Source organism: Danio rerio, chromosome 23 (genome assembly GCF_052040795.2).
Source record: "Danio rerio strain M-AB ecotype USA chromosome 23, GRCz13ab, whole genome shotgun sequence".
Lineage (NCBI taxonomy): Eukaryota > Metazoa > Chordata > Actinopteri > Cypriniformes > Danionidae > Danio > Danio rerio.
Window position 1 is genome coordinate 9802934 of NC_141043.1, and position 12316 is coordinate 9815249.

At 34.2% G+C, this 12316-nt stretch overlaps 1 protein-coding gene across 30 annotated transcripts in view; it reads left to right on the forward strand.

Annotated features, from left to right (window-relative positions):
* osbpl2b (oxysterol binding protein-like 2b) overlaps positions 1–12316 on the forward strand; it is a 45660-nt gene that overhangs the window by 26914 nt on the left and 6430 nt on the right. For all 30 annotated transcript variants that reach the window (XR_015522690.1, XR_015522670.1, XR_015522671.1 and 27 more), the window contains 4 exon segments: positions 100–282; positions 3074–3181; positions 3267–3356; positions 7063–7189. Coding sequence is in view for 4 of the 30 variants with exons in the window: in XM_087305256.1 (XP_087161382.1) it covers positions 100–282; positions 3074–3181; positions 3267–3356; positions 7063–7189 (508 nt within the window). In the remaining 26 variants the exon portion in view is untranslated.

Sequence of the window (12316 nt, forward strand, 5' to 3'; positions counted from 1 at the left end):
GCTCTGGAGGGACATTTGTTGTTTGACATTTATGTAACTCTACTTCTTCTTCCCTTTTAATACATCCTTCCTACTTTTGTTGGTTTCTCTTTGACTCAGAGAGGATCAGGGTTTCAGACTAATCTCAGAGCAGGTGAGTCACCATCCGCCCATCAGTGCGTTTCACACAGAGAGTCTGATGGGCGACTTTGTTTTCCACGGATCCATCTATCCCAAACTCAAGTTCTGGGGCAAAAGTGTGGAGGCAGAACCCAAAGGGACCATCACGCTAGAGCTTCACAAGTGAGTGTGCCTTGTTCATGCACACACTTGAATAGGAAATACAGTGGGGGGAAATAAATATTGAACACGTCATCTTTTTTCTCAGAAAATATATTTCTAGGTGCTGGGGACTTTAATTTTTCACTAAATGTTGGTAACAACCAAACAAATTAATATACGCAAAGAAAACAAAACTAATTAGCTTACAAATTAAGATGAAATGATACAGGGGAAAGATTATTGAACACATGAAGAAAGGGAGGTGTAGAAAAGGCAGTGAAACCCCAGACAGCAGCTGAAATCTCTTTATAGTTATTCAGGAACCCTCTGCCCATTGTCATTCAGTTTACATCTACATCATCATGATGTAAGAATAAACAACGGTGGACCTTTCAACCAGACAATAATGCAAAACACAGCCAAAGACACTTAAAATGCTATCAGCGAAAGAAACGAAGCTGTAGAATGGCCCAGCCATCACCTGACTTGAATCCAGTATAAAATACAAAATAAAGATCAGATTTAATAGACCATCAAGATTTTTACACTCTGTTGAAGTCAATGGAAAGACTCATACCTTAGCAATGCATGTGACTTTATTCTCCATATGTGAGGCTTCAAGCAGCCGTCACCAAAAAAGCCTTTTATATAAAGTAATAAATACATTTCAAAAGTACATAATTGATAAACATATAAAATAAATAAATAAACCATACTATAACCCTCATATTGTGCAACACACAGTATTCGATGTGCATAAACAATATATGATGTACATTCATTTTACAAATTGAGCATATAAACAGGTCAGTACTGAAAGTGTAGGTTGTTTGAGTTTTTACCAAAACCTGATTTGATTTCATGTCAAAAGCTCTTTTAGAAATATTATTCCCAGGAAAAACATAATGTGTGAATGAGATGAATGAGATGTATTATATATGAACAGTTCAGATGCAAAATCCACCAAGTGCTATATGAATATTTCTTCTAAAATTAGCTATTTTCTAAGGCTCCTGTGTGTAGGTTCAGTAAGTTCACTGTCATGGCAAAGAATAGGTAGTTTTTGTTGCCTTTAATGTGAGATAACTGAACATAAACATACAGTTGAAGTCAGAATTATAAAACCCCTTGAATTATTAGCTCCCCTGTTAATTTTCCCCCCAATTTCTGTTTAACGTAGATATTTTTTTCAACACATTTCTAAACATAATAGTTTTAATAACTCATATCTAATAACTGATTAATTTTATCTTTTCCATGCTGAGGGTGAGTAATATTTGATATTGTTTGATATTAGATATTGTTCAAGACACTTCTATACAGCTTAAAATGACATTTAAAGGCTTAACTAGGTTATTAGGTTAACTTGGCAGGTTAGGGTAATTGGGCAAGTTATTGTAAAACGATGGTTTGTTCTATAGACTATTGCAAAAACAGCAGCTTAAAGGGGCTAATCATTTTGACCTTAAAACTGCTTTTGTTCTAGCTTAAATAAAACAAATAAGACTTTCCCCAGAAGAAAATATATATAATCAGACATACTGTGAAAACTTTCCTTGCACTGTTAAACATCATTTGGGAAATATTAAAAAAAAAAAATAAATACTATGGCTCAAATACCGCCAGTGCCACTGTAGTTTGTAAACGGTATTATCGTCATTAATGGTCTATCTATAATAGATGATGTTGGATGTAGAAAAGTCCCTAAAATCCTTCAATTTTGTTTTAAAGCCCTTTAAGGTTGCAAGTTTTCTGATGTTTTCAGACGTTTCAAACTCACATCTGAATCGATTCATTTCTGTTCCACTCAATATGATTTAATAGCTACAACAACCATGGCAATGTCTTAAAAAGAACGACTCACAAAGTGAAATTTTGAATGTTTTTGGATTGTTACCTGATAAGACAAAAAAAAAAAAAAAAAACTATAAATGAAAAGGCCAAAATAGCAACAGGAAAGATTAAAACAATTGTTGACCACTTTCATAGGGCCTAATTTTGTTGGAAAAAGCTCTTATTTGAATAGATTTCATTTGGTATAGTAAATATCTTTATTTTAATGTATTTTTGTTGGTCAGTTATCTACAAAATAAACAAAAAGAATGAATTTTAGGCAAAGTGAGGTGAAAATACTTTTTTCAATAATAAGGGAATTATGAAATAAATTCAAGACTAACCTAAAAATATAGTAAAATATAGTATTATTGACAATTTTCTTTATAATTTGAGTTATGAATTACAGTATCGCAATACTACTTGGTATTATGATACTTCAGCTGGTATAGTATCGTAAGATGAATAAATAATATTGCGACAACCCTACACTACAGAATGCGTTCAGCTCATCAAATTTATAAGTCTTCAATCGCTAGCAGTGTGACTGAAGTGCTGGACTGTATGTTTGCAAGGCAGAATTTATGCTGCTGTGGGGCACCATTATGAAATAAATAAATGAAGATCAATTGGTTTTGATCTTTGGTTTCATTCTATGATAATTGACTTATTTTTCTAGTAGTGTGAGGGGTTTTTAAAATTGTATAAAACAAAGCTGACTACTTTGCAGAATTCGTCTATTGCGTCTATCTCCCGGCAACAATTAGGGACCACTTTTATTAATCTATTTAATTTAATTTTGTTCGGCCTGTAGTGTTTTTTTTTTTCTTTATATTTCCTGCCATGTGTCTTGATATTAATAGTGTGAGCAAGATTTTCTTTGGATGAGTCAGTAGGATCCCGTTTTAATACTAGAGGATGTTGGGGTTGCTGATTAACAGTCTGATCATACAGTATGTGTATGTGTGTGTCCTGACAGGCATAAAGAGGCATACACATGGACGAACCCTTTCTGCTGTGTACACAATGTCATTCTGGGTAAACTGTGGATTGAACAGTACGGCACCGTAGAAATTATCAACCACAGGTAAAGCCAGACTGTTCGGTTTTTTATGACTCAGTGAATTCGGGTGGAAATGTTTGAACGATTACTGTGTTGTTTGGTTGTACAGCACTGGAGAGAAGTGTGTACTGAACTTTAAACCCTGTGGGATGTTTGGAAAGGAGCTTCACAGAGTTGAAGGTTACATCCAGGATAAGAGGTGAGATTCTGACTCTCATTATTTATTTTGAGTGGACTGTTTCTCTGACTTTGAACTGTTTCAGTTATGTAGATCATGTCTCCTTATTCAGTTCGGTTGCTAAATCTGAATGCACACCGTCACTTATAGGGATGTAAGGGTGGTATCGTAATTTTAAAATATTGTGAAAAAGATGTGACTGAATATGGCTGACGTAAATTGTATAATTTACGCTGTTAAGCTTGTTTGATCTAAGAGTTAGCTGACTGTATTTATAAGGTATAATGTACCAAAATATGTCAATTCCGTCTTTATGTACTACATTACATAAAGATGTATTTTGTTAAAGTCCACCACCCAAAGTCTACAAAATGTAGCATTTAACCATCAGTAGACCTACATATTATAATATTCTCCTTTTTATAAACCGTATGTTAGAAATGCCGAAAATAATAATACTATTAAACAAATGCTAGCTCACAATATCAAGATAATTTTGTATTGAGAATTCAGTATTGAGATGCGTACAGAATCATGACTTGTATCATTATACCCCTAGTCACATATGTATACTCTTGGGTTGCCTGGTTTACCGATACTATGGTAATATCGCGATTCTATGGCTCCAAAATACTGACGGTGCTGCTGTACTTTTGTAAATGGTAGTATCGTCATTAACGGTCTATCTAAAACATAATGTTGCATGTGGAAAAGTCACTAAAATGCTCACATGTTTGTGCAAAAATAGACTTTTTCATGTTAACTGTCTGTGAAGCCCTTTAAGGTTGCAAAACTTTAAGTTCACGCCTTTTACGGTAACCTATTGCACATTTTCTGACATTTTAGTTCAAACGCACATCTGAATCGGTTCATTTCTGTTACTGTCAATATGATTTAGTTGCTACAACACAGGCACGTGCACACATAGGGCTCAACCTGTGCAGTGCACATGCCCTTTTTAGTCTTGGATAGAAAGTGCCCTTCCAAAATGATCAAAAGTGCCCCCGCGACGCGGCACACCCTCGGTCCCGCCCTTCAGTAGGCGCGCGACAACACCGCTCTTCAGAACGCGCAACAACAACAACCAACCCCCCCCACCCCCCCCCCCCCACCCCCCCCCCCGCACTTCAGAACGCGCGCAACAACAATCCACCCCCCCAACCCCCCACCCCCCCTGCTCTTCAGAACGCGCGCAACAACATCCCCCCGCCCCCCTCCCCCCCGGCCATTCAGAACTGCACATGCCCTTTGGATGGTCTCTGCACGGCCCTGCTACAACAACTGCAACAATCTCTTAAAGACTTACAAAGTAGAATTGAGTTATTTTGGATTCTTACCTGATAAGAATTAAACAACAACAAAAAAACAACTCATAGATAAAAAAACGTAAAAGAGCAGCAGGAAACATTGAAACTATTTTTGACCACTTCATATGGCCAATTTTTTGGGGGAAAATGCTCTTATTGTAACAAATTTTGTTTGGTATAATTTGTATCTTTATTTTATGGCTTGTTTCCACTGACTGGAACAGTACGGTACGGTCCGGTTTGGTCAGGGTCACCTTTATCAGGCTTGCGTTTCCACTGCTAAAAGGGTACCATTGGTATCCTTTGGTGGGCATGGTGTACAACAGAAAGTTTGTCAATGTCATTTTTCGCTCGAGAAAATGTCTAAAGTAAAGTTGTACAGGTTTCTCGCATATCATATTCTTCTCAAAATACTGAAGCTTACTGTAACAAAATACCAGACCTATTTTGTCACTAAAGAGCAAGTAGAAGTTTGTTTGAGCTTTTATTATTATTTTTTTATTCTTTTAATAAACAAACTCTAAAATAACGTCTTTTTAAAATACAATGCTGATCTTAAATTATGTCTGATTGTAATGAAGCTAAACTTTCTGGTAAAATACCTAACTTTTTAAGCTTTACTTGGTAAAAAATATATACAGTTGAAGTCAGAATTATTAGCCACCCTTTGAATTTTTTATTATTTTTTAAATATTTTCCAAATAATGTTAAACATCAGGAACCTTTCACAGTATGTCTGATAATATTTTTTTTGGGAGAAAGTCTTATTTGTTTTATTTTGGCTAGAATAAAAGCAGTTATTACTTTTTTTAACACCATTTTAAGGACAAAATTATTAGCTTCTTTAAGCTACATTTCTTTTCAATAATCTACAGAACAAACCATCGTTATACAACAACTTTCCTAATACCCCTAACCTGCCTAGTTTACCTAATTAACCTAGTTAAGCCTTTAAATGTCACTTTAAGCTGTATAGAAGTGTCTTGAAAAATATCTAGTCAAATATTATTTACTGTCATCATGGCAAAGATAAAATAAACTGGTTATTAAAAATGAGTTATTAAAACTATTATGTTTAGAAATGTGTTGAAAAAAATCAGCTCTCCGTTAAACAGAAATTGCGGGAAAAAAATAAACATGGGTCAAATAATTCAGGGGGCTAATAATTCTGACATCTACTGCATATTCTTACAACCATTATAATAATCTTGCAGAATCTAATCTTGCACAGTATTTTGTTCTTAAAATAAGTTTTTGGCTAGATTGTAACTCTTGACCATATGAGGAGATTTTGCAGCAAATGTTTTCTATTATCAGTTTAAAGATTATATACGAGTTCTCATCAGACACCTTTGATACTCGTGACATTAGAGTTAATAATTATGGTGCGATGAAACCACTGCAGGTGCCAAGTCTCTATTGGTGGTTGTAATGGATGTTTCTTTCACATTATTCTGCTTTATCAAGATTTGACTCGCATGATTGTCACCACCTGCTCTCTCATTGGCGCACACCACTTCGCATCATGTTTCATTTGCATAATGTTCTCAACAGTGAAGAATATTGTTGCTTATTTATCCATTTAGATAAAGTTAATACATTTTATAATGCAAGTTGCCACCTAACACCTAGCATACCAGTGGATTTAATGGGATAGTTCACCAAAAAAAGAACATTTACTCACCCTCAAGTGCTCCCAAACATTTAGAAGTGTCTTTATTCCATTGAACAAAAAAAAAGATATTTTGAAAAAAGCTAAAAACTTGTTTTCATTGACTTCCATAGCAGGAAAAATGTATACTATGCAAGTCAATGGCTTTCCAGCTTTCTTCAAAATATCTCCTTTTGTGTTCAACAGAAGAAAGAAACTCAAACCGCTTTAGAGAGTTTGAAATTTCAGAACCCAAACCAGGAGACTCATTACAAGCCGAATTCTTTATTGAGATGTGTTGGTTATTCTGCAGTCTAACAGCATCTTAAAGTCCACTTCATGAGTCTGCAAGAGCCTACAAGAGTCTCTTACAGTCTAACACTGGTCTGATTTAGACAGAGTCGTCCTGTCTGTTATATGTTTTAGGAGGGGCAGTATTTAGTTAGAGACATAGAAAACGGGCATCACCAGTTTTAATTGAAAATCTTGTTTCAGGGTCTTGAATAGATCCTGAGGTTTCACCTGCCCCTAGTCTGCTAGAGTTTTGAATTAAATAATATAAATAAAATCCAAAGAATATAACATTTCAATTATGACTAGATTATATAAATTAATATTTCAACAGGAGCAAGTAAAGGGCGAGTAAATGATTGACATTTTGGTTTGGGGTCAACCATTCCAGAAAGAAATGCCCCTTCTTCTCTTTTATTATGTTATTTCAACAAAGTAATTCCTCTTTTCTTTTCTCCATTATGTTTGTGGCATGCAGTAAGAAGAAGCGCTGTGTGATCTATGGCAAGTGGACCGAGTGCATGTGGAGTGTCGACCCACAGGCGTATGAGGCCCATCGAAAGCTCGAGAAGAAAGGCACGACAGACACTAAAAAACAGAAACAGGTGCGAAAGATGGTACCAAGGCATCTACATTGTAAAAAGCGCCATAGAAATAAAGATTAAAATTATACTAATGCCTGTATTAACTGAGCTCTTATCTGTCCGAAACTAAAGCAGCTCTACTTCAGTTCACATCAAAGGTAAAAGATATGGACTAGTGCCATTAGCAGGCGTAGACGTGTATAATTATGCAACTTGTCTTAGATTAAGTCATGCACATGTAGAGTAATGTTGTTTTAGGGTTGCTAAATGGTTTGTTTTGGTGTGTAGTTTCAATATGTGCTAATGTATAGAAGAACTGTGTGTAGGTGTTGAGAGGGAAGGAGTGTTAACTGCACAATATTTTGGGGGGGAAATGGACATGGCAATATTTGATTTTTATATATAGGCATATTAATACAGCTTCACCTGAATATAAGTTGTAAAGAATTAATATTTTTTTTAGATTGATCAGGGCGATTTGTAGAGGAGTGTATCTGTATGAAATATAATAAAAAACAACAAACGTTAAATACAACAGAGCAAAGACACAAATTAATTAAACAATTTATTATTTTCTGGGTAGTCAAACAGTATTCAGGAGCAGAATGTAAATCAAATGTAAAATAACTGTTGTTTTTATTGTGTAAATAATTGTATATCTTTTAAGCTACAAATGATTAACACATTATGTTCGAAAATCAAAAATCCAATTTTGGCTTCTAATGATTATGAAAAAACAATAATCGAGATAAACGATTATTACCGCCCCCTTTCCAGTTGTACACATTTGTTGCTCTGCAAAGCTCAGCTTCACGTGAAAATGACTAAAAGCATGTGCTGTAATGTAACGTTTGCAGCACGCCGTTCATGTTTTTAAAGCGCGAACTAGCAATGTCAGCATTTGCCAGACGAGCCTGCTGGGCACGCACTGCGGGGGGGCCCGCGTGATTAGGGGGCCCCACGTCGTCGCGATTTTCAATTATTGAAAATCCAGGAACCGCAATAATCAAACTCTTGGGAACAACTGTGGTCGGAACCAAAGTTCACAGGTCTGTGTTCTCTGAACTCCTCTCAAGCAAAGGACTACTTCATTCTGATTGCTTGCCGCTGAACCGCGTCATAGCCAATGAAGACGCGCCGCTGTTTCTCGCCGCCGGTTCTCGTTAAAAAATGAATGACTTCTGGCTACTTTGACGCTCTCGCCGCTTTCGGTTAGTGATCGCTCCTCAGTTTGTGAAGGATTCCCTGCGTTGTCGCTCCACCCCGCTTCCTTTTCCCGCTTCTCAATTTGTGACATAGATATATACACTAGATATCGCATAGGGACCCTGAGCATGCGTCTATAGCGCCGCCACTTTGGTACAGTGCTCCCAGGACAAGTATCATTCAACAGCACTAGACAAGACAGTATTATTACGTGAAGATGCGGGACTTTAGCGCTTTCTACGAGTGTAGTAACGAGCAAACAAAGAAAACAAAGCACAAAGGCAGAACATTTCATTGGTAAGATTAAGTTTTTTACGTTTTTGTATGTTCTGAAATTTGTGCTAATCAGGTAACGTTATTGATAATAATACAGTCACTTACTGCATTCACCATAAGGCAAAGCAGATCCAACTCGCACTAAATACTCAGCTTATGCTAGTTTTGTTGAATAAAATCAGCAAACAATGCAAAAGAAATATGACAACGAGATGCTGCGATGCCAGAAACTTCTATTATTGTGGGCTAGTGAAGGAGTCGTTCATAACGGAGATTCATTCACAAACGAATCACTCCCTCCGTCAGTATGAGAAGTGAAAGCAGGAGAGGAGGTGTGTTTCAGGACATGATTAGATCAAATTTAACAGGGAGGGTGAATAGTACATTTCTGTACACACAAACCGCTTTTTGTCAGGAATGCCCGTGCGATCGGTGATCCATCAATGTAGAAAAGTAATGTAAAATGATAGTTTTCATAACTAAAAAAAAAATTGCATACTAACATCCAGGAAAACTCCCGATCATGGATATATGTGTATATGTGTATATCTCTGGCTCTGACCGTGTGTGTGTAATAAACAAACGAATTGAAAATCAAAAGACATGTGAAAGAGAAACCATTAAAGTGACATTGCGCAATATTCCTGCTGCCGCCTATTTTTATCATTAATTAAACAACAAAAGGAGAAAATACCTCACTGCTCTTGACTGAAGGACTTTTGTAGCTAAAGTGTTTTTCTTACAGTGAAGATGCTTAAAGCACAGTTTGTTTAATATTTTATTCTATTTTATTATTTTTTTTCTTTCTTTTGCAGGGAAATAACTGTATATACAGCTAAATTCAGAATTATTAGCCCTCCTGAATTATTAGCCACCCTTTTCCCCCCAATTTCTATTTAAACAAAGATTTTTTCAACACATTTCTAAACATAATAGCTTTAATAACTCATTTCTAATAGCGTATTTCTTTTATATTTGCTATGATGACAGCACATAATATTTTACTAGATATTTTTCAAAATGCTAGCATTCAGATTCAAAGTGCAATTTGAAGGCTTAATTAGGATAATTAGGCAAGTCATTGTATAACAGTCGTTTCGGTAACACTTTATAATAACTACACATTATGAATCATTTACTAAGCATTAGCATCTAGTGAGTTCATTATCTGTAAGGCATTAACTCCGCATTAATAAATGTTAGTAAGCAGTTTATAACTACAGCTACAAATGCTCTATTCTTGACTTATTAGCACCTATATATTGTGCTTAATTATTGTAATTTCATATTTTGTTAATGATTTATATTTCATAACTAAATTAAGTATTGCAATATTTACAAACCAGTTGTATTTAAGAGTAGTTGAGGGGTTTTAGGATCATTCAGAATGAATTCGTAAATGATTAATAAACTATTGAAATCAACATTTATATATCTTATTATTCAGGCATATACTAATAGTTAACTAATATGTTAATAAATGCTTTATTAACTCAACTTCATGCAGTTTTGTGACCTAATCTAAAGTGAGGACTATTTATGCTTTATAAATCCCTTATAAACAACAAATAAAGGCTCAGAATCAAATGAACAATAATCCTTGCGATCTTATTTAAAAAGTAAAATTACTGTAAAGTTTAAACAATGCTGAATAACAGGAGTGTCAAAATATGACATAAAACTGGATAAAACAACAACAACAATATAATAATTTAACATTATAATAAGATGCAATGTTTAAACTCTATAGTGATTTTATTTTAGATCAGGTTGCAAAGATTTATTTTTATTTGAAGTACAGTTTCATGTGTGAATCTTTAAATGGATAGGAATGAATAACGTCATTTTTCCTGTTTAGAATTTAACTGAGCCTTTATTTGTTGTTTATAAGGGATTTCTAAAGCATAAATAGTCCTCACTTTAGATTAGGTCACAAAACTAGAGGAAGTTATTAACTTATTTATTAACATACATTGTAACCATTAATATATGCCTGAATAATAAGATATATAAATGTTGATTTCAATAGTTTATTAATCATTTACTAACTCATTCTGAATGATCCTAAAAACCCTCAGCTACTCTTAAATACAAATGGTTTGTAAATAATGCGATACTTAATTTAGTAATGAAAAATAAATCATTAACCAAGTATGAAAGTACAAATATTAAACACAATATATTGATGCATATAAGTCAAGAATACAGCATTTGTAGCTGCAGTTATAAACTGCTTACTAACATTTATTAATGTAGAGTTAATGCTTAACAGATAATGAATTCACTATTAGCTAATGCTTAATAAATGATTTATAGTGTGTAGTTATTATAAAGTGTTACCGTAGTTTTTTCTGCAGACAATCAAAAAATATATATTGCTTAAGGGGGCCAATAATATTGACCTAAAATGGGTTTTTAAAATATTTAAACCTGCTTTTAATTTAACCAAAATAAAACCAATAAGCCTTTCTCCAGAAGGAAAAAAAATATTATAGAAAATACTTAAAAAATTCCTTGCTCTGTTAAACATAATTTGGAAAATATTCATTTAAAAAAAGATTATCAGGAGGGCGAATAATTTTGACTTAAGTTGAAAATCGTTTTAAATAATCGTGATTACAATTATGACCAAAATAATCGTGATTATGATTTTTCCCAAAATCGAGTAGCCCTACTCAATTATCTTAAATTAAATTGAAATGCTTACACAGTCACAGGCCTTAAAAGCAAATAATAAGCTTTTACTCTAAGGTTAAATTTGAAATGTCTGATCAACTACAATCACGACTCTACATTACAGATCCTGCAATGTGATTATTGTGGAATAGCACATTGAGATATTGATGCTTAAACAACATATTATGCAGCTCTGTGAAATACTCGTCATGACTTTCATCTTTGACTCCATTGGGGCTTTTGTCAACTCATTTGTTTATTTAAACACGTGGCCTATTACATGATGGCACACCCTGTTGATGGTGAGGTCTAACAGACTCCTTGTCTCTATGTGTATGTTTGCTGTACAGATGCATACAGTGTGACTTAAAGAAATGCGTCAACTAAAAATGAAAAGGTTCCCAGTTGTCCTAATGTCATTTGCAAATAGGGGTGTGTCATATTTAAAGTCCAAGATAATATTGTCATTTATTTTTTTAACAGATTGGCAATATTTCACTTACGTTGGCTAAAACACAAAAACGTGTCCTAAGTATTCATTGTGTGGTAAAGCCTACTCAAATTACCCACTTGTTCATTTAAAAATGAAAATTTTTAAGATGTAATCAAGTTAAGTATTAAAACACAACTAAGAATATAGTAAGAACATGGTCCCAGATAAAACCGAAACAAAGGCAAAAAACAAAGAAATTTTATCAAGGTTTTGTTTTTGGGTGCATCTGCAAAGGAAAAGCAATTCTCAGCAAAACTGTTTAGTGACTAACATTCTTCAAAACGTCAGGTTTCATTTTCTGCAGAAATTTGTACAGGTTTGAAATCATCCTTTCAAGCATTTAGAGACAGGAATACGTGAAACCAAAACATTTCACCAAATAACAATCATTCTAGTCCAAGGCACATGAATATTTTTTAAAGCCTTTTATTTTTACATTTTATTACCATGGCTATTATATAGAAAAAGAGTATTATTATTATTATTTTAGTGCTGTT